Source organism: Siphateles boraxobius, unplaced genomic scaffold, assembly GCF_051911475.1.
Source record: "Siphateles boraxobius isolate OS27281-9 unplaced genomic scaffold, OSU_SipBor_1 36, whole genome shotgun sequence".
Classification (NCBI taxonomy): Eukaryota; Metazoa; Chordata; class Actinopteri; order Cypriniformes; family Leuciscidae; genus Siphateles; species Siphateles boraxobius.
Window position 1 is genome coordinate 1 of NW_027508986.1, and position 25,229 is coordinate 25,229.

The following is a 25,229-nucleotide window of genomic DNA, read 5'->3' on the forward strand; positions in this document are numbered from 1 at the left end:
AAATCAACAAGGAATACCACAATCAACAATAAGTCTGTATTTATATATTAGTAAATAAATTATTTGAGGGGAAAATGCTGATAAAAAATTATGATTTTGTTTATTGTTGTGTATACAATTACAATGAAATACATAAACATTAACAATTAAATTTATATATATATGATAAATTTATAATACTTATTAAATTTTATTGAATTACAAAATACATTTTCAACTGAAATGGCCAAAAGGCTTCCCTTATTTAGAGACATGCAAATAATCCGTATATAATGATACAAATATTACCGCCGTTTAAAACATGCGAGATATATGTGACATTTACATTTCGAGTTTAATGGCTAAAAGAATTGCACTCGTGAAATGTTAGTTTGAAGCGTGTTGATCTATCTATGGTGTGGATCTGGAGAAAACACAGTCATGGTTCAGCTTGAGCTCAGCGAGCGGGACGGCAAACGGTGAGTTCCAGTCTCGGTCAAACACTGCATTCAACTGATGATGGAAAGAGTTTCCCAGCAAAGCATCCTGGGACACCACTAAGCCCACTCCGGCAGTGGTGTTGAAGTAGTCAGCTGACCAGTTAGACGTGCCTGAACACACAAACCATATCAAAACTATATATCAGGGTGTTATGTGCAAGTTAATCGGTCATTCTAATAAAAATGTTGCTTATCCGGAAAAAATACATTTTTTGTGGTGTAAATATCATTTATTCTGTCTGTTTCTATCAGCTTTGACATGTTTAAATCTGCACATTTGTGATATTTACTTTTTTTACCTTTATAAAGGGCTTTTTCTCCCTAATCCTATTAAATGTATGCTTCATCTTTCCTTTCAAACTCTTAAATTTGATCAATAAATTAAATTAGAATTATAAGGAAGAATTAAGACACTATAGGGCTTTTACCAAATGGTGGGGGAAAAAATATACTTTTAAACATGAAAGTAAACGGCAGGTGATCATCTTAATGAGTGAGTCATTGAGTCATTCATTCAAACGATTCGTTTAAACGGTTGATTCATTCAAGAATGAGGCAGTTGTTTGTGAATGAGTCATTGAATCGTTGACTCAACAGATTGGTTCGAAACCCTGAATCTTTCAGTGATGAAACACGGTTGCGGTGAGAAGCGTGATATACAGTAGTTCTGCTGTGGAACTATTTTCACTGCTTAAATAGAACAAAACACTCAATATTGCATCTAAAATGTAAGTGACATTAATATTAACTACTTATTTATTGAACTGTCGAATGAAATCAGTCACATTTTCAATCGTGATATTATTTAGGAAAACAGCACCTTTGGTCGTGTGATGTTACTTAACTGTATCATGTGCAATAAATATAAAAACTTTTTATTTTTACCGCAGTATGTTAACTGTGTGTCAGTGGATAATAATATATACACACACTGCTGTTCAAAAGTTTGGGGTCGGTAAGATTTTTAATGTTTTTAAAAGAGATCTCTTCTGCTCACCAACGCTGCATTTATTTGATTAAAAAAACAAACAAAAAAAAACAGTAATATTATAAAATATTATTCCAATGTAAATCACCTGTTGTCTATGTGAATATATAGTAAAGTGTAATTTATTCCTGTGATCAAAGCTGAATTTTCAGCATCATTACTCCAGTCTTCAGTGTCACATGATCCTTCAGAAATCAGTAAAATATGATAATTTTATGCTCAAGAAACATTTAAAACAGTTATTTACATTTATATTTCAGGATTCTTTGATGAATAGAAAGTTCAAAAGAACAGCATTTATCTGAAATAGAATCTTTTGTAACTTTAAACACTACCGTTCAAAAGTTTGGGGTCAGTAAGAATTTTTATTTTATTTTTTGGGGGAAATAAATAAAATAAAACAATACTTTTATTCATCAAGGAGGAATTAAATTGATCAAAAGTGACAGTAAAGACATTTATAATGTTACAAAAGGGTTGATTCTATTTTGTTTTTAACTTTGTTCATCAAATAATCCTTAAAACAATGGTTTTCAACATTGATAATAATCATAAATGTTTCTTGATCATCAAATCATCATATTATAGTGATTTCTGAAGGATCATGTGACACTGAAGACTGGAGTAATGATGCTGAAAATTCAGCTTTGATCACAGGAATAAATTACACTTTACTATATATTCACATAGAAAACAGCTGATTTACACTGAAATAATATTTTATAATATTACTGTTTTTTTTGTTTTTTTAATCAAATAAATGCAGCGTTGGTGAGCAGAAGAGACTTCTTTTAAAAACATTAAAAATCTTACCGACCCCAAACTTTTGAATATAGATTTTTTATAGAATAATTATAGAATATAAAAAATACCAAAGTTAAAAAGAACCCCTTAATAGCTCTTTTAGTATCAACATTTTATTATTTATTTAGTATTGTCACAAGAGTAAAAGCGCAGTGAAATAACTCACCTACATACGCCACTCTATCGGTCACCATATATTTGTTGTGGTTGACTCTGGTATAGGGGATGTGCGACTGGTTTCCCACTGGAATAATAAACAGCCTCTGTGCAATGAAACAGGATAAACAGCATTTAAAAACAGATTTTTATAGGTGACATCCTGCCTTCGTTTACATTGACTCACCACTGCGATGTTGATGTTGTCAGCCGGGGAACGGAGAGCATCTAGTGACCGGAGGAAAGGCCAAACGGACGGGTCAGTGTCTCGACCACAACTGACCAACAGACACACGGACACGTTCCTCTCGATGGCTGAGCGCTTCAGAGCGTCTTCAATGACCGGCCAGTATCTGCACCAACAAACACAGCAATGCAAACGCTCAAAGGAAACTAAATGCATTTTTTGTTTAAAATAGAGATCACAATTCTGAACGGACAACTAAACAAAATCAGTAATTTACTAGAGATTAAAAAATATTTTGAATTTTACAAATGAATGTTTCAATGGCTCACTCATATATACTTCACTTATTTTATTACTGGACAAATCAGCGTTTTTGAACGAATCTCTTGAGTGAATGATTCAATGACTCACTCACAAAAACTTAACTTTGATTCGTCCAGTTACAAAACAAGTGAAGTGAATCTCTTCAATGAATGATTTAATGACTCACTCATTAAGACTTCATTTGTTTCATGACTGGATTGATCAGAGTTTTTGAACAAATCTCTTGAATGAATGATTCAATGACTCACTCACAAAAACTTCACTTGTTTTGTAACTGGATGAATCAAAGTTAAGTGAATCTATTGAATGAATGATTCAATGAATCACTCATAAAGACTTCATTTGTTTCATGACTGGATTAATCAGAGTTTTTGAACGAATGATTCAATGACAAACACATTTTTAACAGTCACTTGTCGCCACCTACTGGTGTAACCATATAATTTATACAATCTTCATTTAAAGTGTCAAGTTACTTTCAAAAGTTGATTTGCTCTATTTTGATCACTACCGTAGGTCAGTGTTTATTTACAAACTTATTAAACTTTTACTGTGATCAATTGAATTATTGTAATACAGAAATAATGATACTGTGTTGTTTGTGAAGCGGTTTCATATCTATACATGACATTTGCTCTCTCCGGATCAGAACACAGATCTGTGATCAGTTCTCTGTGATCGTACTTGTCAAAGGTTTAAGAGACGCAGGCGAGTCATCATCATTTAGGAATAAGATCAAGTGTTTGAATCGAGATCGCAATCTTCTAACATTATTCGTGCAGCTCTAAAATGCATTGAAATGTCACTGCAGAGATGCTTATTACCAGGGGTGCGCATAACTGGTACGCATGCGTGACATAAAATCAGGAATTTATCAGGAATTGCCTTTGCGTACTTAAAGGGTAACTGTCGCCAAAATGTAACCTAGGGTCTTTTTGTTAATCTACCCGAGGCAAACTTTTGTTTAAAAGTATAATTAAAATGGAAACGCCACTTTTAAGTTTGACCGTATCTTCGTTTTCAGTCAAATTGCCTTTTGAATGGGAGAAGTAACCTTAGGGGCACATATATGATAGCATCAAAAATCGCTATTTTTAAAACACTAAGAAGGCTTGACACAACATGAAACTTCGCTCGAAGTATTACCAGGGGCTCTACACATGAACTCCAGCATTGAAAACATTGTTTGTGTACACAGAGTTTACTAAAAAGAAAGATTTTGAACAACTCGCTGTGTTTCCGTCAGCCGACATTTTATCAGTCAACTGATAAAATGAACTGACTCTTGAGTCTGAATTTTAGTATCGTTTCTTATACGAGGATCCTTTTTCAAATACAAGGTGGTCAATGTTGTTTTTCACTTACGACAAAACAACAAATTATCCGTGAATTTATATGGAACTAAGCTTTAGGAGCTTTCCATCTTTACTCTCCTCCCTGTTAAGTTGCATTCGGAAATCGACTATTTTTGACGTGACGAATCGCATCCCAGCTGACACAGCTACAATGAGTTGTTCAAAATCCTCCCCATGAAGTCTAAAGAACGAAATGGAAATTAAACAATCAAATTACCCTTCAAATACATTTTTTCCAAAGAGGTTTTCTGTCATTTTAAGCTGTTGTTTTCACGCTGATGTAAATTTAAGTGTTCGTTTTTTTTTAAATAAGTTAGGTCTCTAGTTAGTTATATGCTATAAAAACGGGAATGTGACGTCATGATTGACAGCTGTGATTGACAGCTTCTACACTGAGGAGGACAGTGAGGAAGACTGCACTTATTAAGACCACGCTACATGGGGTGAGTACCAAACACCATCTCCTGGTACTCACCTGAGTAACTCAGTGAAAAAGTTGTGCACCCCTGCTTATTACAACTGAATTGAATTTATTTCATAATGGACGAATTTTTCAACAGACAGAGATATGAAACTGAATTGATTTTCAGAGCTAATTTTAGATTTTTATCGTTATCATAATAGTTATCTTCCTTGGTGGGAATGAGCCTTGAATGATGTGGGCCCGCAAACTATTAATGTATTAACAGTTAATATGGGCTTTTAATATCTTATTATTGTGGTTGTTGTTATTGCTGTCATCTTTTTTTGGAGTGAACTCTCCTTATTATAATATTTCAATTTGTATTTCACAATCACTTCATCATAGATAGATATAGTGAGGAATTCAAAATGACCAAATGAATAGTAAGAGCTGGTTTTTACACTGAAAAGCAACGGGAAACGGCCCTAACTCCCGGTTAGCGCGTGGTTTAAGTGCACTACTTCTATCAGTTTCCATTTATTCTCTTCTATCCTGAAAAGTGCTTACTAAACATCTGACTGTAATGTGCTGAAATCTGCCATTAAGATACAGTGTTTCCCATAAACAAGGCCTTCTGGGATCTTCATTCTTCATTCTCCCGCCGGATGAAAGGGACAGGCGTGTGTCACAGTGTTGTTCTTCCCAGAGAAGATAAATATAACTTCACCAGAGCAAATCTGCTTTTCTGCTGCCTGAGCACTTCTAGAAGTCTGGTTTATGAAGGAACACACTCATGTTTACTCAGCAGCAGTTTGTGGCATAAAGATGCTTTACTTTGTAGTTAGATTTGATTAGCACCTTGACAAAAATCTTCTGTCATCATAACTTTTCTTCTTTTTTGATAAGATTGCATATTGTCCACTCAGCAAGAAAAGCTTCGCTGACATGAAACGTGTGACATGCTAAACTCTAGTGAAGATTTTTCCTAATTATTTTGCATGCAGCTTTTATGTTGGCATCCTTCTGTCTTCGAGAGACAATGGTTTATCTGCACCCAGGTCAGTCTGTGGTTTGGTTGCAGACTCTACTATGACTGTAGAGTCCGATACGGGAGCGACAGCACCGCTGGCACTTGCTACAGGTGTAAGCAGTGGTGCTGTCAATGGGAACAGGCTGAACACTTTGCTGCCGGCGAGTCCTCTTCTCCTCCCACTGCATTGCTCTTTTTTCTCCGGCTAGTAGGACACCAGTCTAAACGGTGGATCGCCAATTTTCACGGTGCAATGTCACTGCTTCCAAATCAGCCGGACAGATGCTGCACGTTTTCAAGTCTCGCTTGCAGGCGTCCTTATAGCGCAGGATTGGCCGTCCAGATGGTCGTATTCCTGTGGCAAGCGTACAGAACACCCATTGGGATACGACCATCATCCATCCTGAGCCAGCGCAGTCGCCTCTGTGTAAGTATGGTGTACATACTTTGCATACCTGCATGGGCCAGGATGGCTAAGTTTGTGATACGATCCTGCCAGGTGATGCTCAGGAGTCGTCTGAGGCAGCGCATATGGAAGGCATTCAATCTTTGCTCTTGTCGAATATATAGAGTCCAAGCTTCACTGCCGTAGAGTAGGGTGCTCAAGACGCATGCTTGGTACACCTTCAGTTTTGTTTTGAGTGTCAATAGAGTGTTATCCCAAGCCCTCTTTGCTAGTCGAGCCATGGCGCGGGCTGCTTTGCCTATCCTTATATTGAGCTCAGTATCCAAGGATAGGTTGCTGCAGATGGTGGAGCCAAGGTATGTGAAATTCTCCACTACCTCCAGGGTGTGGTCGCTGATAGTGATTTCGGGAGTGGTGTTGACATCTGGCACCATTATTTTGGTTTTCTTAATACTGATGGCAAAGCCAAACTCTGTGCATGCATCTGCAAAACAGGTGATAAGTCGCTGGAGGGCACCCTCAGTGTGTGCAGCAAGAGCAGTATCATCTGCAAACAGCATCTCCCGTATGAGTACCCTGCGGACCTTAGTCTTTGCTCTGAGGCGGGCAAGGTTGAAGAGGTTCCCGTCACTCCTAGTATGGAGGAAGATCCCGTCTTCAGAGTTGCAGAAGGCATAGCGCAGGAGCGGGGAGAAGAACACGCCGAACACTGAGACATTTATTTATTGAATTCAGTTCAATTCTGTTGCTATGTCCAACAAGCGACGCCGCTCACGCAGTGGACAATACAGACCGCACAGACCAGCTTACTTTTGATATGAAACAAAGTCTCAACTTTCAAATTTGGTAATTTTTTTAAAGAAATTTAAACAATAAATACAGTTTTGTGACTCTTTAATGTGTCGTGACAGATCGCTCAGTTAAAGCTGCTCGTGAACCGATCATCTCTTCCTTCTAGTTCATTTATAGAATCAAATAAACATGAATGAACATCAGAAGGAATGTTGTTTTAACCGCGGAAAGACGTCAGTACACTTCGAATCTCAAGTTCAAATCCTCCAACGTTAATCTACTAACTCTCCTGACTGCTTTGTCGGACAAAAATGGCGGATTCGGCGGATTATGATTGGTCAGATCGCCTGTCAATCAAACTCACGGAACTATTGTTTTCTGTAGAGCTGCTTTATAGCTGAATTGAACTAGTTTCATAATTGATCAACTTTATACAGTTATTGAACTGAACCGAATAAACATAGAACTGAATTGAGCTGAATAATGACACTATTGTCTTTTTAGAGCTGATTTACAGCTGAAAATTAATTATACCTCATATTTGATTAAGTTTGTATCATTAATGCTGTTTTCCTGTTTATCACTGTGAAGCTGCTTAAAGGATTAGTTTAATCCTTTTAATCCTCGTTTTTTTTAGCTTTAATCTGTTGGTTGCAATCCACTGCCATTATAAAACCTGGATTTTTTTAATATAACTCAGATAGTATTTGATTTTCTTCTTTCAGACGAATACTAAGGGCCCTTTCACACCTACCTTGTTTGGTCCGGACTTTCGGACTTTTCAGTTTGGTCCGAATCAAAATTGCAGGTGTGAAACCTCCCCAGGACCACGGTCCGGACCAAACAGATTAAATTTGGTCCGACGAAAAGAGGTAGTCTCGGTCCGGATCAAACTGAACAAAGGTTTGGTTCGTTTCTAGTGTGAAAGCATTTCTGTATGGTTCGGACTTTCAGACCTTTTACAGGAAGTTCCGGTGGTTCCCGCATAGCCGAAAAAACAGAAGATGGCAGGAAAAATGAGCCGTACGCACATGGGGAGAGGAGGAGACGAAGTTTTTAATTGAAGTATGGTCTGATGACATAATTAGAAGTCAACTGGAAAAAATTCACAAAAAAAAAAGAGCTCGCATGATTGCTTGCAGTCTTCTCCTCCTTTCCTGCCGGCGACGATAAAATGTTCGCACGACGAGGACGTTCATTTGGCGAATTTGAACTAGCCTTGTGTATAGTTGGTGCTGCAAGTAATTGTGCCATAAAAATAACAATACAGTTGCAACGACATGCGTCTGTTCATTCATAATGTCAAAGTTACCCGCCGCATTGACCACAGGCTGACGTCAGACGCACGTCCATTTACAAACCAATCAATGTCGAGATGCAGCCCACAGCGTAAAGTTCTTTAGTGCGCTCGCATAATTGCAGTGTGAAACCAAACCAAAACTTTCTGAAAGTATAAAATGTATCAAAATGTGAACTTTGGTTCGGACCTTGGTGCGGACTTTCAGGTGTGAAAACGCCCTTAGATGACCTGAGGGCGAGTTAATCATGGGGTAATTTTCATTTGAAAGTGAACTACTCCTTTTAAACGATCTGTGTTTTACGTATAAGCCCTATGGAAATAAAGCCGACTTGACTTGAAACTCACCCGTGATGATGGAAGTACTTGGAAGCGGGATAAAACTCCATGACTGCAACGTGTATGAAGTCCCGCGCGTCCCCGATGGCCGACAGAATGGCATCAAGGTCTCGGGTTCGAGAGACCGGACAGAACGCAGGCGGAGAGGCCTGAGGAAGAGGAGAGATGCATTTATTTGATTAAAAATGTAGTAAAATTGTGAAATATTATTAAGATGTAAATCAGCTGTTTTTTATGAAAGTGTAGTTTATTCCTGTGATCAAAGCTGAATTTTCAGCATCATTACTCGAGTCTCACATGATCCTTCAGAAATCACTATCATATGATGATTTGATGCTCATAAAACATTTATGATTATTATCAGTGTTGAAAACAGTCGTGCTGCTTTGTATTTTTCTGGAAACTGAGATACATTTTATTTCTTAGGATTCTTTGATGAATAGAAATTTCTACAAGAACAGAGTTTATTTGAAAATAAAATCTCTAGCAAGATAAATGTCTTTTGAACAATTTAATGCATCCTTGCTGAATTAAAAAAAAAAAAATCTTAAAGATAAGTGCATATCACCAGTTAATTTGCCAACATTTCACAATTTTGAGACTATTGGATTTCATTTATTTTATTTAAATTTGTTGTAGTGTACTGAATAAATATTGTGTGAAATAAATGCACATCTCATTTGCAATAAATATTAACATCAAATCATCGATTAGTCTGTAGATATCAGTAGCAGTCATTAAAAACCCAGGAACAGGATGACATGATTTTATAAAACAACATCATCACTATAGTAAAAGGTGCAGATATTCAATAAATTTTAACATTTATTAATACTACCTTAATAGGCAATAACCATTATAGTGTTTAATTATATTTTTGTTGTGATTTTTTTTGTTACTTTTTATTTTATTTATATATTTTTATTTACCCTTAATTTATTTTTGCTTTGATTTGAATAATTTTAATACTTCAAGGCAACATTTCTAATTTAATTTTTTAATCTAATATTTATATATTTTTTCAGCTTTATTTCCCTTACCGAAAATTATTTTCAGTAGTTTAACAATAACAACTGACTGCCAAGCAACATCATTATAAAATGTTTCAAACGTCTTCAAACACGCCTCATCCAATCAGAACTAGTGACCTCATGTAGCTCCGCCCCTTTTCAGCGCTGCGCTCGTTGTGTTCCGTTTGTTATTTCCACAGCATGAAGAAAAGATCTTACAGATTTATGAATGATCCACTCATATTAAAATCTTCCTTTCAAACTGACATTTGATATTGCAAAGTTAATGAAAGTTATCCTCAGCATTGTAATGTTTGAAGCATAAGTGAATCCGCTTGTTTCTCAGGCGCATCTCTAAAACCCTGACTGAATCTGTGTTTGTGAGCCGTGATGATCTGAGCGAGTGTAATCACCGTGATGTAAACTCGACTGGCTACACCGCTGAGGTTGAGTGGCAGCGGATGCTCCTGGTTGATGAAGGTTTGGTAGGAGGACGGCCACGGATCCGGGATAGACGTGTTGGACCGACCCATGACCCAGTACGACTGGAAGATCTTGTGCAGGTCAGCAGCCAAAGCACTGGAGTTATAGATCACCACACCGAGCTCTTTCACCTGGAGAGGTTTATCACACACACACGTCACAATTAGAGACCGCTGAAAATATCACAACTTTCAAAACATCTTCCATTTAACACTTTTGCAACTATATGGACATTTTTATCTTTTACAGTTGTTGTTTTTAATCATTTTGACAGTGTTAATGCCAACTGCATGCATTTTGGCACAGGTGTGTATTTTTATTGGAATTTTACTACTTCACCCCCATGGACCTTGTGGACAGAAATGTCCCCATTGAAACCAATTTTTAATCTCAGGGCCATTTACTGCAACTACAAAATGATGCAACCTTCTGCTTATGCATATTATTGAGCCAATTAGATAAATTTTGCAGCTATAATTGTGTGATTGTGTTGGTATGGATGTTAGAGTGTGGTTTGTTTGCGTGTTATAAAAAAATTGTGTGTGCTTGTAATATTTGAGAGAGGAAAACTCTGCAAATCACAAATCCGAGTTTTGCTGCATCTAATGGGGAAAACCTGTTACTGCGGCCAAACAAAATCTCACTGAAAGCTAATTTTTTGATATATCAACCTCAAATCTGGAACACAACTTTGATTTTGATTTTCTAGCAGTTTTAGAGTTAACCAGGTTTCATAAAATATATATTTTACATAAAATAAATGTTCATAAATCATTTTCATAAACACCTAAAACTTTTTTTGGGTTTCACTTTTTAAACTTTTTTTTCTTCAACAGTAACCTACCCAAGGGTCTTTGAAATGAGATCAAACTTAAGTCTGTGCTCCCAAGCTTAATTGTTTTGACAGCTTCTTTCTAATGAACATGGCAGTGTATATTGCGAAAACTGGAACTAATTGCTGAAGCTCGTCTACTGTAAATCACTTAAATGCACGAATGCAAATGTCGTTGCCTGCGTTAAAGATCTCCAGTCCATGTTGGCGCTGCCGATGTAAACGTGTTTCCCGTCCACAATCCAGAATTTAGTATGAAGGACTCCTTTAGTCAAGCGGCCGAAGTTCACTCGTCGTATCTGTATTCCTGCATGAAGAAACACACAGTTAGGACTAAAGGAAATAAGGATTCATTTCAGAAGTTAATCAAGAGTAGAAATATAGAAGTGTTGAAAAAAGACTTGACTAATTATTTAAAGTCCCCCTGGCCTGTAGTCAATCATTCTGTCCCTTAAAACTTTTTAAATAAGTAATTCTGGTGATCAAAGATGAGTTTTTTCCTTGGAAAAAAACCGTCATGCCTTAAAATAGCTTGAATGTAACACTTGCCTCATTTAGTATTCGCGGTTCTATGAATATGCAAATGAGCCCCGCCTCCACTCACTCACTCACTCACTCAGAGATCCACTCGTTGACGGTCACACGTTGATCTGATTGGTCAAGGTAGTTTGTGACGTCAGAAACACCAGCGATTTCAGAGCGTGTTTTTGAGACTGTCTTTGGTTCACTGCAGTTTTAAGGAGAAAATACTCAGCAATGCTGTCGACTTATGAATTTACACATGGTTTGTCTTAAAGCGTATTAAAAACACCACATAGACAAGCTGGATTTTCACCACAGGGGGACTTTAAGATAAATAATCCATGTCTTTATATGGAAGGCAGAATTCCCGACCGTTTTCTTTCAGGACTTTTAGGTCTGTTGAATTGAGAGCCACAGTCGGGATGCTGGTCACCACTCGCACAGACACGTTTCTAGACGGTAAAGCTCTGAACTCCTCTAAAATCTCTCTGCCCTGAGACACAAACATGACGTTGACAATCAAAAAGGTTCAATGTGAAGGTAATATGATGCCATAAAGAATCACATGCGCAGGGTAAGATTTGTGAAAGTGTGTATAAGATTGCAGGCTTAAATTGTCCAGGAGAAGATGTAAAACGCCTTTCAAGCTTAAGAAAAAAAAATATGTGCAGCATTCCATTGTTATTCGTATAAGTGTAATGCATGTATTGTGAAACTACAGCTTGATGCTAACGCAAAATAAATATGATCTGTATTCTTCTGACTTCCATTTTTCCACGCTTGCACTTTTTTCCCCCCACAAATACGGCCAAAAGCATTGCAAGCCTGTGACCAGCAATTTGCAAGGGAAAAAAACAGAGTCAGGAACTGCAAAACCGATTGATTGGGTAAAAAAAAACGTTTGTGTAAAAAAATAAACTGTTGCAAATGTCTAAGGCCTCATTGACACTGCAGGTCTTGATGCCCAATTCTGATTTGGTGCCTATATCCACGTTCTTTCAATTGTGACCCATATCCGATTCATGCGTTTACACTTGCCATACTATCTGAAACGGCACGCATGCTTAAAGGGGGTTATTGCACAGATGCACGAACACGAAATATGCTTGATGCTAGCTTTGAGATATAAGGTAGATATGCTTCAGTTATTGTGTGCGAGAGACATCTCAGGACTGGCGGGAACATACAACACGATCTCATGAAAGTGCGTATCTAATACAATATCACTCATTTTATTTCTCGGGCCATCTATACGCCAAAAATAGATTTTGCGTGCATGATACGCACTGTAAACCCCTTGGGTAGGATTAAGTGCGTGTGTACATCCGATCTGTGTCACATATGAGCAAATCAAAATCAGAATTGGGTCACATTTCACTGAGAGTGTAAACGAGGCCTAAATGACTTCTTGTGTACATGACACAAAAAAAGTTTCCGAAATAACATGATTTTTACAGTTGCGTCTTTCTTTTAGCTGCGCTTACAGTTTTGGCACGATTCTCTCTCATTGAGTTTTGCAAGTGCGAAGGGAGGGGGAGGGGGGGCATCTTCATAATGTAGCCAATCAAATGAGGAGCTCGCTGACTCACGATTTACTCTTATCTGATTGGTTCAATAAACATGCCAGTCGCCAGAACACATCTTTATCTTCTTTTGACTCAGCATCGTTCTCAAAATGGTACTTTTAATGCAAACGTTAAATAAATAATGATTGCTTAACAAGCACGTTCACAAATCTTACCCTGCGCATGCGATTCTTTATGGCATCATATTACCTTCATAGTTCAAAAGCACCAGTATTTCCACATGCAGACATGAGTTTCTAATAGTGCTGAGTGTGAATGAGTCTCACAGCTCTGTCGGTGCTGGAGTTCACGTTGATGTCGTTAGCCGTCAGAGACCAGTAGAAAGAAGCCACGTCGATTTGTTCGGTGGCCGAAGACAGAAGATCCTTCCAGGCTTCAAACAGGCTTTTTCCAGCGCTGGCGTTTCTCCCGTAATCCATACCGAGAGGGAAACTCTCAACGAGAACAATCCTGGGAGAAAATAAAGCAGCGGTCACATCCTGAACAGACCAGATCAAGGCACAATAACATGACATTTTCACATTTCCACGAGTCATGACTTCTACGAGTGAATCTACTTCCAAAACAAGAAAACCGTGTTTTCTGCCTCACTATGAAGAATAATTTAATAATTAAGATCAAGACACTGAAATTACATGCTTAGAAAGAATTATTAAGTATTAAAATAAACATTACCTGAAATAAAATTAAAAACAATATATATATATATATATATACGTATACAGGTCCTTCTCAAAAAATTTGCATATTGTGATGAAGTTCATTATTTTCCATAATGTAATGATAAAAATTTAACTTTCATATATTTTAGATTCATTACACACCAACTGAAATATTTCAGGTCTTTTATTGTTTTAAAGGTGCAAAACGCAAGTCTCTGAGTTTTTGCAGAACTACGCCCCCTCTGGCGACAAGCGAAACTGCAACCAGAGTTGTGCACGCTCATGGACCACACGCACACGCACGCATGCACGAGAACGAGCTGTTCATAAGTAAAGGAGCATCTGCCGCACAGATCTTTGGTGTACAGCCAAAATCTCTTCAGTGGTAATAAAGTTATAAATCTGCAAGTCATTTCAGATATATGGAAGGCAAGACATTTGAGTAAATTACTCTTATGTGTGAGGGGAAAAACGGGGGTAGTAGAAAACTTTGTTTATGTTTTTACTGTATCATCCACCTATGATTGTATTGTTATGGAAACACATTCATAAACAATATAATTGATTACTTCGCAAAAGCTCAAAATAATAATCATACCATACACGGTTGGTCAACAACGTTCACTCAAATGTCTCAAGGTAATAAACAATCAAATGTCACCATGACGTTTTCATAAAAGCCAAACAGGCTAATCCGCCGAAGACTTGCGGGGTTCAGCCTGTTATTGATCTGCTAAGTAGAATATTCCAATAACAATACATCCTTTTTCTGTTATAATTTACTCAAAATTTCTGTCTAATTATCGGTCATTTTTTCAGCATGTTATATCACACTCAAGAATCTTGAACTGTTTTGCTAATCACTAAACTACATGTAGCGCTGATTTATTTAGTAGATATTTTGACAGGGACAATACACACTGACAAACATTAATGTGAAATGTGTCAATACTTTATTTAGTAAATAGTTAGTCTGCTAAACAGTATGAGTAAAGTAAAAATATTTACCCCTTTACCATTGTATTTCCCTTCCTGCAACGTTCAGAATAAAACATGTATTTTATCACAATACCAAAATATTTTACGTTTTCCTCGTTTTGATAGAATACGAGCTCCCACATACCTCATATATACTACATACAAAATGTACCACATTCACTGGAACAATTTGCTATTTTTACCGAAAAATACAATATAGCCAATGCAACGGCGTTCTTCCTTGTTGGTCAATGACATGAACACCTTAGCATGTTAGCAATGGACACAAGGCTAACGTTAGGTAGGACATACACGTTAGGTAGGACATACACAAAAACATAGTTAGCATCTTTTATTGGATATGTTTTATGTTTCATGTTGTACTATTCTTCCGAACACAATTCCTAGTTTATGAAACTGTTCACTAACAATGGTAGTAAAACCAATTCTGATTGTACATGTATCTAGGTTACGCTAAAGCATTACACATTTTTACGCATCGTCATTTGTTGTCATACATAGATTGGCTGTATCAAACATTAGAGACTGGGCTATATCTTACCGTTTTATCAAGAAAAAAGCCAACTGAGGATCCCGTTTGAGACCAAGAGCAGACCGCAGATCTCTCCATTTGTTGAATGCCTTCCCGAGGTAGACTCTCGTCTTACTCCGACGCCTGTCTGACTCCAATTTGGACCTTTTGGTGGCACTAGACAAAACATTTCTTTTCTTTACTTTACGTGGAGTTTGCGTTGGGGTTTGGAACGGACTACAAGCCGGTCTCTTTGAATCCATCTTCTACCTTTGACGCATGAGTTGTCTTCGCTGATGCGGAAAATGGCGGCGCCGGCGAATACACAAACCTGCGAGACATAGCCTGGTGAGCGTGAACGCGCATGACGTCACGCCCAGTCTCAAATTCGAACCCGAATCCCTCTTATTTATTTTACTGTACAGGATGATAGAGGCAATTGCAGTGATCAGAGAAGGACTCATTCAGCCCATCAGGCAATTGTTTATGCATGTATGGGTTAGAAAACGTGTATTTTTAACATGAATTGTTGCGCAATGCACCTTTAATACTGATGATTTTGGGATACAGCTCATGAAAACCCAAAATTCCTATCTAAAAAAATTAGCATATCATGAAAAGGGTCTCTAAACGAGCTATTAACCTAATCATCTGAATCAACTAATTAACTCTAAACGCCTGCAAAAGATTCCTGAGGCTTTTAAAAACTCCCAGCCTGTTTCATTACTCAAAACCGCAATCATGGATAAGACTGCCGACCTGACTGCTGTCCAGAAGGCCATCATTGACACCCTCAAGCAAGAGGGTAAGACACAGAAAGAAATTTCTGAACAAATAGGCTGTTCCCAGAGTGCTGTATCAAGGCACCTCAGTGGGAAGTCTGTGGGAAGGAAAAAGTGTGGCAAAAAACGCTGCACAACGAGAAGAGGTGACCGGACCCTGAGGAAGATTGTGGAGAAGGACCGATTCCAGACCTTGGGGGACCTGCGGAAGCAGTGGACTGAGTCTGGAGTAGAAACATCCAGAGCCACCGTGCACAGGCGTGTGCAGGAAATGGGCTACAGGTGCCGCATTCCCCAGGTCAAGCCACTTTTGAACCAGAAACAGCGGCAGAAGCGCCTGACCTGGGCTACAGAGAAGCAGCACTGGACTGTTGCTCATTGGTCCAAAGTACTTTTTTCGGATGAAAGCAAATTTTGCATGTCACTCGGAAATCAAGGTGCCAGAGTCTGGAGGAAGACTGGGGAGAAGGAAATGCCAAAATGCCTGAAGTCCAGTGCTGCTTCTCTGTAGCCCAGGTCAGGCGCTTCTGCCGCTGTTTCTGGTTCAAAAGTGGCTTGACCTGGGGAATGCGGCACCTGTAGCCCATTTCCTGCACACGCCTGTGCACGGTGGCTCTGGATGTTTCTACTCCAGACTCAGTCCACTGCTTCCGCAGGTCCCCAAGGTCTGGAATCGGTCCTTCTCCACAATCTTCCTCAGGGTCCGGTCACCTCTTCTCGTTGTGCAGCGTTTTTTGCCACACTTTTTCCTTCCCACAGACTTCCCACTGAGGTGCCTTGATACAGCACTCTGGGAACAGCCTATTTGTTCAGAAATTTCTTTCTGTGTCTTACCCTCTTGCTTGAGGGTGTCAATGATGGCCTTCTGGACAGCAGTCAGGTCGGCAGTCTTGCCCATGATTGCGGTTTTGAGTAATGAAACAGGCTGGGAGTTTTTAAAAGCCTCAGGAATCTTTTGCAGGTGTTTAGAGTTAATTAGTTGATTCAGATGATTAGGTTAATAGCTCGTTTAGAGACCCTTTTCATGATATGCTAATTTTTTTAGATAGGAATTTTGGGTTTTCATGAGCTGTATCCCAAAATCATCAGTATTAATACAATAGAAGACCTGAAATATTTCAGTTGGTGTGCAATGAATCTAAAATATATCAAAGTTTAATTTTTTATCATTACATTATGGAAAATAATGAACTTTATCACAATATGCTAATTTTTTGAGAAGGACCTGTATATATATATATATATATGTATAATACGTTTTTATTATTAGGGTTAATTTTGTTAACTAAATCTAAAATCTTAAAAATATATATATATTTTTATTACTTGAAATAAACATTAAGTGAAATATATATACAGTATATAAACTTATTATTATTAAGGTTTTATTAGGGTTATTTTATTGATTATTTTAATATTATTAGTAGTGTTATTTGCTATTATTAGTTATATATTTTTAGGGTTTTAGTTAACAATAACAAATTTAATTTGTTACTTGAAATAAAATGTATGTTTTAAAAAAAAAAAATCAGGTAGTTGCCATGGCAACCTTTCTCATTTCTCACAAGCACTAAAATAAGTAAAACTAAATAAACTAAAACGTAATAAAACGATATAGACATTTTAAAAAATAACAAAATACACAAACATTACTAAAACTTTAATTTAAATGAAAATAGAAAAAAAAATCTAATTCAAACTAGAATATATCAATGATACTAAAATAATACTGTCTCAAAGTCTATTGAAGCATTGAATTTATGTCAGTTAAAATGTTTTATGTCAAAAAAATTCAATTTTTCTGTATCAATCTAAAATATTTCAGTCTGATATAAATATTTCAGCTGAATAACCAGAGTAATTATGAATTTAGAATAAATATGAAGTTTCCATATAAAATAATTAAAAAATATAAAATTTATACTATTTGAGTTTTGCAAATGGCAAAGCAACTACAAACTACATTTGATTGGGAATAATATTTCAATTGTCCACTGATATTTCAATTGTCCACTGATATTAGTCACATATACGTCAAAGAAAGGTGAAGACGTGAACAGTTTGATGATAATAAAATTGTGGTTGTATCTGGTAATTGTGGTTGTAACTTGGGAAATTCTTATAAGTTCAATGAATTTGAATCTAAACTAAAGGTCAGCTCTCATGTAGTCAACAAAATCAAAAGACAAAGAGAAGCTCGTCATAGACTCAAGAAGTGCTGAAGGTGACAGGAAGTGAAATCATTAAAACAGGAAGTTGGCGCACCTGCTGTGCTCATTGACGGTGTAGTTACAGCATGCCGTTGTGTGATGGGGACTCAAATCATCTTCATTCTTTAATTTCTCTATTACCACGATGGCCAATAAAATCCCTAAAACGATTAAACATCCAGTGGCCAACAGGGCAGAAACAGAGCACTTTGATTTCTGCAAACAGAAAAACACAACGTCCATATTAGATATGAATCATCAAACCTGTAGATGAGATAACATGCTCTTTAAAGGGTCTATATGTAGAATTCAGAAACCCTTGTAATTAGCGATATAATTAACGAATATCTTTGCAGCGATATAGTTAACGAACATCCCGACACCGTTCTCGCTGCTGAAGAACGATGTTTAGATGATAGTAAATTGTGACTGAGGCTGTCAGTCTCTTAACTTTCTGCCTTGCATTTGGTACAAAATAACATTAAGTAAATATCACTTTTAATTTGTAATTTGAGACTACTAGATTGTGTTAGACTTTAATTTACTTTTATACTCCTTTCTGTGCATTTGAGTGTAAATGCCTTTTCTATATTAGTCTTATATAGTTAGAGGGTTAGTAGGATATATATGCTCTAAAAACATATGTAAATTCATATTTTGTATAATAAAGCAATGATAACTGATGTGTGCATTTAATAAATTATTGCCATACAGGCTAATTTATCTATTATAATTAAATGTGTGATTTTTAAAACAAGTAGAAAATGGTTTTATAGCACAACATCGTTATCCAACTGAAATTAACATTTCAACGTTAGGAAAACAAGCAAATTGCGTCGATTTTCCATTAGTTTTAAAAGGCGTGTCTGACTCTGACGTTGGTAAAATGTTATTTCGATGTTCGATACTTGTTCGTTGTTTCGATGTCACCAGAAAAGTCGTTTCTATTCAATGTAAGTTTGCTAACTGGGTATGTAAATATATGCTGCGCTTTCTCAATAACTAAAACAACAAAAATGACAGAAAGCAGCAGTTCAGAAAACATCTGATCATAGCGATGTGAATATGTTTGAACCAGATCTGCGATTGACCGACATAACGTCGACAGATGAGGTAATTAAAAGAGATGTTCTCGGGAGCGCGCGTAACCGTCACATCATTTTGATTTTCCCGGCAAAAACGTCCCGAGTCCTTCACATAAAAATCAGTCTACACCGGCTTTCAAAGTCACCCTAGGGGGGCTCGTTTTTTAAGTTTCATTACAAGCTGTTCACAAATTGGCAATAAAAAGGTGACTATGATAATTATTACACACAGCCCCTTTAAAGCATCCCTTACCTTGGTATTTGACACATAATTGTCATGTAAGCTCTGATACGTCCGTTTGTGAACATCTCGTAAGCGTGAAGATCTAAAAGTAGAACATGTAAAAGCTGATTGACATCGACTAACTGTTCAGAGAAAGAGTTGGTACAAGCATCATTCAATCTACAGCTGAAACGTGTTTATATTTCTATAAATCAACACAAAACACAGTTATACGAGATGAAGTGCAGTGAACTTACTCAGACATGTTGAGCAGGTGTTGATTTCTTGAGTGAAGTACAAAGGGAAATACTCAAATAGTCATTAGTTCCTCATTCGCTTTCCATTTCTGTTTTTTTTTTTCTTTTAATGGCTCTAACACTTATGTCATGTTAAAAGGGATTTCAAACATCTATAAATCACATCTTAAATATTATTAACTGACAAACAAGTTTTCTGAAAATATACACTGGTAATAATTACAATTGTATATACACATGCTCTACAAACATGGTATTATCAAAATAAATGAAATGCTCTTAAAAATTATTAATAGCTTCTGCTGTGCTTAAACACACTAACATCAAAAACAAATACTTTAATAGAAGGAAATCAGATTCAATATAAGACAACTCAAAGCACATTTATGCATCAGAATTGGTTTTAAAATATGAATGTTTGTATAAAATTATATAAAGAGGATCACAGTTAAAGGTTGATTGCAGATTTTAAGGCAGCATTTGTTAATAAACCACACTGAAAAATATTTGGCATAGGATTAAATAAAAACAATTTTCACTCAGAAATTGCAAGTAAATTTCACAAAGAAATAAACATGAAATAAAGAAAGACTGAAGCAGTATTTTCTTGTGAAACCTCCAACAATCTTTGTTTACAACTTCGATGTCTAACAGTCAGACATGTAAATATATTATAATATACTGTATGCATGCTGAATAATATTTCATACCTCATTCAGTGCACTTGTGTTGTCCAAACACACGTCATACAGGCATTAAAGACCATGAAAGAGTGACTCCCGATTTCTCAGAGTTTCACTTTCACTTCGGCAGAAACACGAGCGGAGCTTCAGTTGCACACGATGTTTATATGGAGGTGTAGGAGCTTTTAACTCCAGTTAAAATAACTAGTCCGGGTCATTAACCAGTTTACACTCATCTTAGATTAATGTAGATCAACATCATGAGCTCATTGTGATATCGGACAGAAACAAAACATCCATGGAAATAATGACAAAAGAACAAAACAGTTCCATTTGAATTCTTTAATGATCTTTAACATACAAATACCCTGTCCGACAGGGACTAAAAGATTTAAATAATCATGTAAATTACTTGTTATCCTTATATCTCCATAAGAACCATCCAAAAAAAGTGACCAAGATCACACACACACAAAAAATCATTAACATTGTGTATTTACAGTTATTACATGTAATGCCAAAATCTGTGCAGTTTCTCAATCATTGCATTTTGAACGCCACAAGCTGTTGAAATTGGTTTGGAACAAATATAAATGTGCAAATATATGTTAAACGTATCATATCCTCTCAAATGCCTGAGATTTTCATGAGGAGCTTGTGCCAAACCAGCGATCGGTCTAGACGTGTTTGACTCTAAACAACCTACATAGTTTTAGACTTGTGTTGAAATCATTAGCAAAGTGCGGAGTGATGATACACACACACACACACACAGATGGTCATACCAATGACCCTTCCCGGTCTGAGCTTCTGAACGTGCGTCGGGCGTTCGGGGTCGGTCCTCCTCCTCGATGTGACGACCTGGAGTCCCGGGACGAGGCTCTGGAACTGCGAACGCCAGCCGAAGAAAACGTCCTACTGAGATCCGGGTTTCCTCGCGGATCTATGATGGTGTTGATGACTGGAGGAGACACGAGCGAGTTAGCTCTCCGTCTGAAGCTCATTTCAGGAGTAATGTAGAACGTTTCATAAACGAAATGATTCCAGTTTGCATGGATACACAGAAGCAACAAAAAATTTTGTATTATGAATTTTTAAGGCCAGACAAGTCATTTGTTGATGTCACTTTGTAAAGAAAGACTACACGCCTGCACACATATATATTCACACACGCATAGTCTAAACACGTAATACGCATGTGTACGGCGTCTGCGATCTCACAGATTCTTGCACCTTGGAACCGGTTTCAAAGTTTGCGTTCTCGAGCACCAAACACTGTTGTTGTGCAGATAAACGGCCAGAACACATTAAAAGTTTTCTGTTTCCAGTTAAAAACGCTGTCATGTTAGCCATGCGGTTAAGTTAATAACTAATGATCTTTACAACAGAAGTGAATCAATCAAAACTAACTTTATCTGGACAATAACTTTATTCTAGAGCTGCTGTAAGGAAGTTTTTAGCCGGCTGAAGACGCTGGACGCTCTGCTGAAAACGCCTTGCTGTGAGCACTTGAGAGCGTTTTGGGAGCACTGCGTTTTTTCAGTTGTGACCGTTCGTTGCTATGATACAGAATATCCGCAGCACAGTTTACTTGTAACTGATTTCGTGGATAATTTGTTTCATACAAAAAATTTATTCTTTTGATCCATTTTGTTCGGTTAGCTCTGCTGGTTGATGTCGTTGTACAGAAAGAATGTTGTGACTGTTGGTCAGCGTGGTATTAGCCCCGCCCCTCCTCCACTGTGATTGGACGGATGGGTAAAAAGTCACAGTGATGAGCGCAGCGTTTTACCCAAAGTTGAACATTTCTCAACTCTTGGCGACCAGTAAAAACCGCCGGGCGCTCAGCGCTTCAACGTTAGGCCGTGTGTCCACCAAAATGTGTTTTTTCACGCAGCTGGCGTAAAATTCCAATTGTTTTCATTGGGAGCCCGCGTTTTTTAAACGCCATGAGCGTAACGAGGCGCTGAGCGTGTATTTAACGCTGAAGCGCTGAGCACCCGGCATTTTTTACTGGTCGCCGAGAGTTGAAAAATGTTCAACTGAGTAAAACGCAGCGCTCATCACTGTCACTTTTTATACAGCCGTCCAATCACAGTGGAGGAGGGGCGGGGCTAATACCACGCTGACCAACAGTCACAACATTCTTTCTGTACAACGACATCAACCAGCAGAGCTAACCGAACAAAATGGATGAAAAATAAACTTTTAGTATGAAACAAATTTTCTACGAAATCAGTTACAAGTAAACTGTGCTGTGGATATTCTGTATCATAGCAACGAATCATCTCAACTGAAAAAACACAGTGCTCCCAAAACGCTCTCAAGCGCCCACAGCTAGGCGTTTTCAGCAGAGCGTCTAGCGTTTTCAGCCGGGTGGACATATGGCCTTAAAGACACACTCAGCGTCTCGCTACGCTCATAGCGTTTAAAAAACGCGGCGCTCCCATTGAAAACAATTGGAATTTTACGCCAGCTGCGTGAAAAAACGCTTTGATGGACACACGGCCTAAAGCCAAAACAATCTCTGATACTGTAATCTCCTATTATCAGTGTAAAGCTGCTTTGAAACAGTCCATATTGTTAAAAGCGCAGTATAAATGAAGGTGACCTGACATTGGCAAGGAAAAGAAAGCGCATCGACTGACCTTCCAGCTGTTTCTGAACTCTACTCAGCTCTTTGAGAATTGATGCAATTTCCTACAAGACGAGCAAGGAGATAAAAAGACAAAATGATTCAAGAGCAATGACACATTTGTTGCAAAAAACTATTCAGCATTACAAACTTTACAATAAGGTTTCATTAGTTTACATGAACAATACATCTACAGCATTTATTAATGATAATCTAAACATTTACTAATACATTAAGAACAAATGTCATATCTGCACTGTGAACTAACATGAACATTTTTATAACACTTACAAAGGTTAATAAATGCTGCAAATATATATTTCTCATTGTTAGTTAATTAATTAATAACTAAAGTAAACAAATGTGACCTTATTGTAAAATGAAACCAAACACTTATAAGCCAGATTCATTATTGTTAATAAAAAAAATCATTTTTCATTACTTGAAAGACAGAAAAAATTAAATTTTTTAAAATTAATTTAATAAAATGTGTGTGTATATATATATATATATATTTTATGACAGTATAAGTAATAGAAAAAATATATAACTATCATTTCTTTATATAAAAACCTGTTTTAAGGTATTCTCATTTGTTTAGTTAAACTTGAAGTACTATAAAGCTAAGGGTGAAACATTTTTTTATTATAAAAACTATATAGACATAAAAATTGTCTATTAAATTATTTACAAATAAAAAATAAACATAATATATATATATATAATTATATATATAAAATCATTATTTAAAAATGATTTTATTTCAGGCAGTTGTCAAGGCAGCTTCTCATTATTGTTTAGTTAAACTTGAAGTACTAAAATAACAAAATTAATGCTGACATTTTTTTTTTTTCCTAAAAACTATATGGACAGATTTTTTATTTAAAAACCCCAATAAAAACAGAGAGCAAAATTACTACAATTTAACAATTAAAAGGAAAACAAAAATAAACACATTATTAATAAAACCTATAAACGTATATCAATATACCATAAAATAACACTCATATTAACATAATTTACCGCTTCCCAGGTGTAATATACTCCCTGAATTAAAAAAACAAAACATGAAAAGGTTTTTATTTATTAGTTCATTACAACGTTACAATTGTTTCAGTGAAGTTCAGACTGTACTTCGTAACATTTACTCATGGAAAGGCAAAAAGAGACTCGCCTTGTTTGATGTTTTCAGTGCTGGAGAATCATCAACCGCATTGATTTTCGCCTCCATTTCACTCAAAACATCCATCTTATTATGAAACAAAACCCTGAAAAAATGTGTGAAAATGAAAAGATAAGCCTTTAAATAGCTACAAAAAATATAAAAACGACATGAAAAGCAAACAACTCTGACTTGATTTTCTCGGTCAGTTGTTCAGTGTTCTCACGGATGGCCAGAGACAGTTGAGACACTGGATTCAGCATCACATGATTCAGCGTAACCTGACAGGAGAAGAACGAGGTTTACAGCTCAACTACAGGAGTTAGTGAACAAGCCCGAGCCGTCACTGAAGAGAAGCACGGATACCTCGTCTTGCCTCGCACTCGGGCCCTCAGACTCATCGAACACCGGCGCTGCAACCGGAGACTCTTTCGGGACACTCACACTGGCTTCGGGAATCTGGTGCCGCAACTGAAAGAGCACGAAAAAAAAAGCGCAGTGATGAGGGGTGTGAACCTACACTGGTCTCACGGTTCGGTTCGATTACGATAATCATGTCATCGATTCAGTTCAATTCGATATCACGATGCACTGCATCCTCAATTTCCAATTTTACTTCACATGTATACAATTTTGCCAATAAACACAAGCAGTCCAACTCTGCAGGCGTTACCAGCTCGCGGTGAAAACGGCTGACGTGGTTTATCAAGTTAGTGGCATTACCTCCTGCATATTTTATTTGTGCGTGACACGATTTACACACAGCGCGTGTGTTCTCCAGGTCGTGCTTATATGGTTGTTCATAAAAGCTGAAATGTGCCCAGATGTAGGCTTTGGCAGAGGAGGCGAGTGCGAGTAATTCAAAATGCTCCAACTACTTTAAGTGTATGCTACCGCGACAAAGCACGTATGCGATAAATGACATCAGAAAAGCGTCAGAACATTACAATCGGTTATGATCTATTACTGAACCGATACCGAATCGTCCTCGGCTGCATCGCGATGCATCGTAGAAACGATTCATTTC

At 37.1% G+C, this 25,229-nt stretch overlaps 2 protein-coding genes across 8 annotated transcripts in view; both read right to left on the reverse strand.

Moving 5' to 3' along the window:
• Positions 1 to 85: 85 nt before the first annotated feature.
• LOC143702881 (5'-3' exonuclease PLD4-like) lies at positions 86 to 19,822 on the reverse strand. Its single transcript, XM_077196790.1, has 11 exons — positions 19,723 to 19,822; positions 19,496 to 19,568; positions 18,213 to 18,373; positions 13,260 to 13,443; positions 11,780 to 11,900; positions 11,065 to 11,192; positions 9,984 to 10,184; positions 8,570 to 8,709; positions 2,615 to 2,780; positions 2,438 to 2,534; positions 86 to 590 (listed from the first exon to the last, which is right to left on the reverse strand). Exons 1-11 carry the CDS (start codon positions 19,728 to 19,730, stop codon positions 391 to 393), a joined length of 1,479 nt encoding a protein of 492 aa, XP_077052905.1. The 5' UTR covers positions 19,731 to 19,822; the 3' UTR covers positions 86 to 390.
• A 910-nt stretch (positions 19,823 to 20,732) lies between these two features.
• cep170ba (centrosomal protein 170Ba) overlaps positions 20,733 to 25,229 on the reverse strand; it is a 44,591-nt gene continuing 40,094 nt past the window's right edge. For all 7 annotated transcript variants that reach the window (XM_077196793.1, XM_077196791.1, XM_077196794.1 and 4 more), the window contains 5 exons: positions 24,569 to 24,673; positions 24,395 to 24,483; positions 24,215 to 24,308; positions 23,054 to 23,105; positions 20,733 to 21,366 (listed from right to left, as the gene is read on the reverse strand). In XM_077196793.1, coding sequence (XP_077052908.1) covers positions 21,185 to 21,366; positions 23,054 to 23,105; positions 24,215 to 24,308; positions 24,395 to 24,483; positions 24,569 to 24,673 — 522 coding nt within the window. In that variant the 3' untranslated portion in view covers positions 20,733 to 21,184. The remainder of the gene's footprint in view (positions 21,367 to 23,053; positions 23,106 to 24,214; positions 24,309 to 24,394; positions 24,484 to 24,568; positions 24,674 to 25,229) is intronic.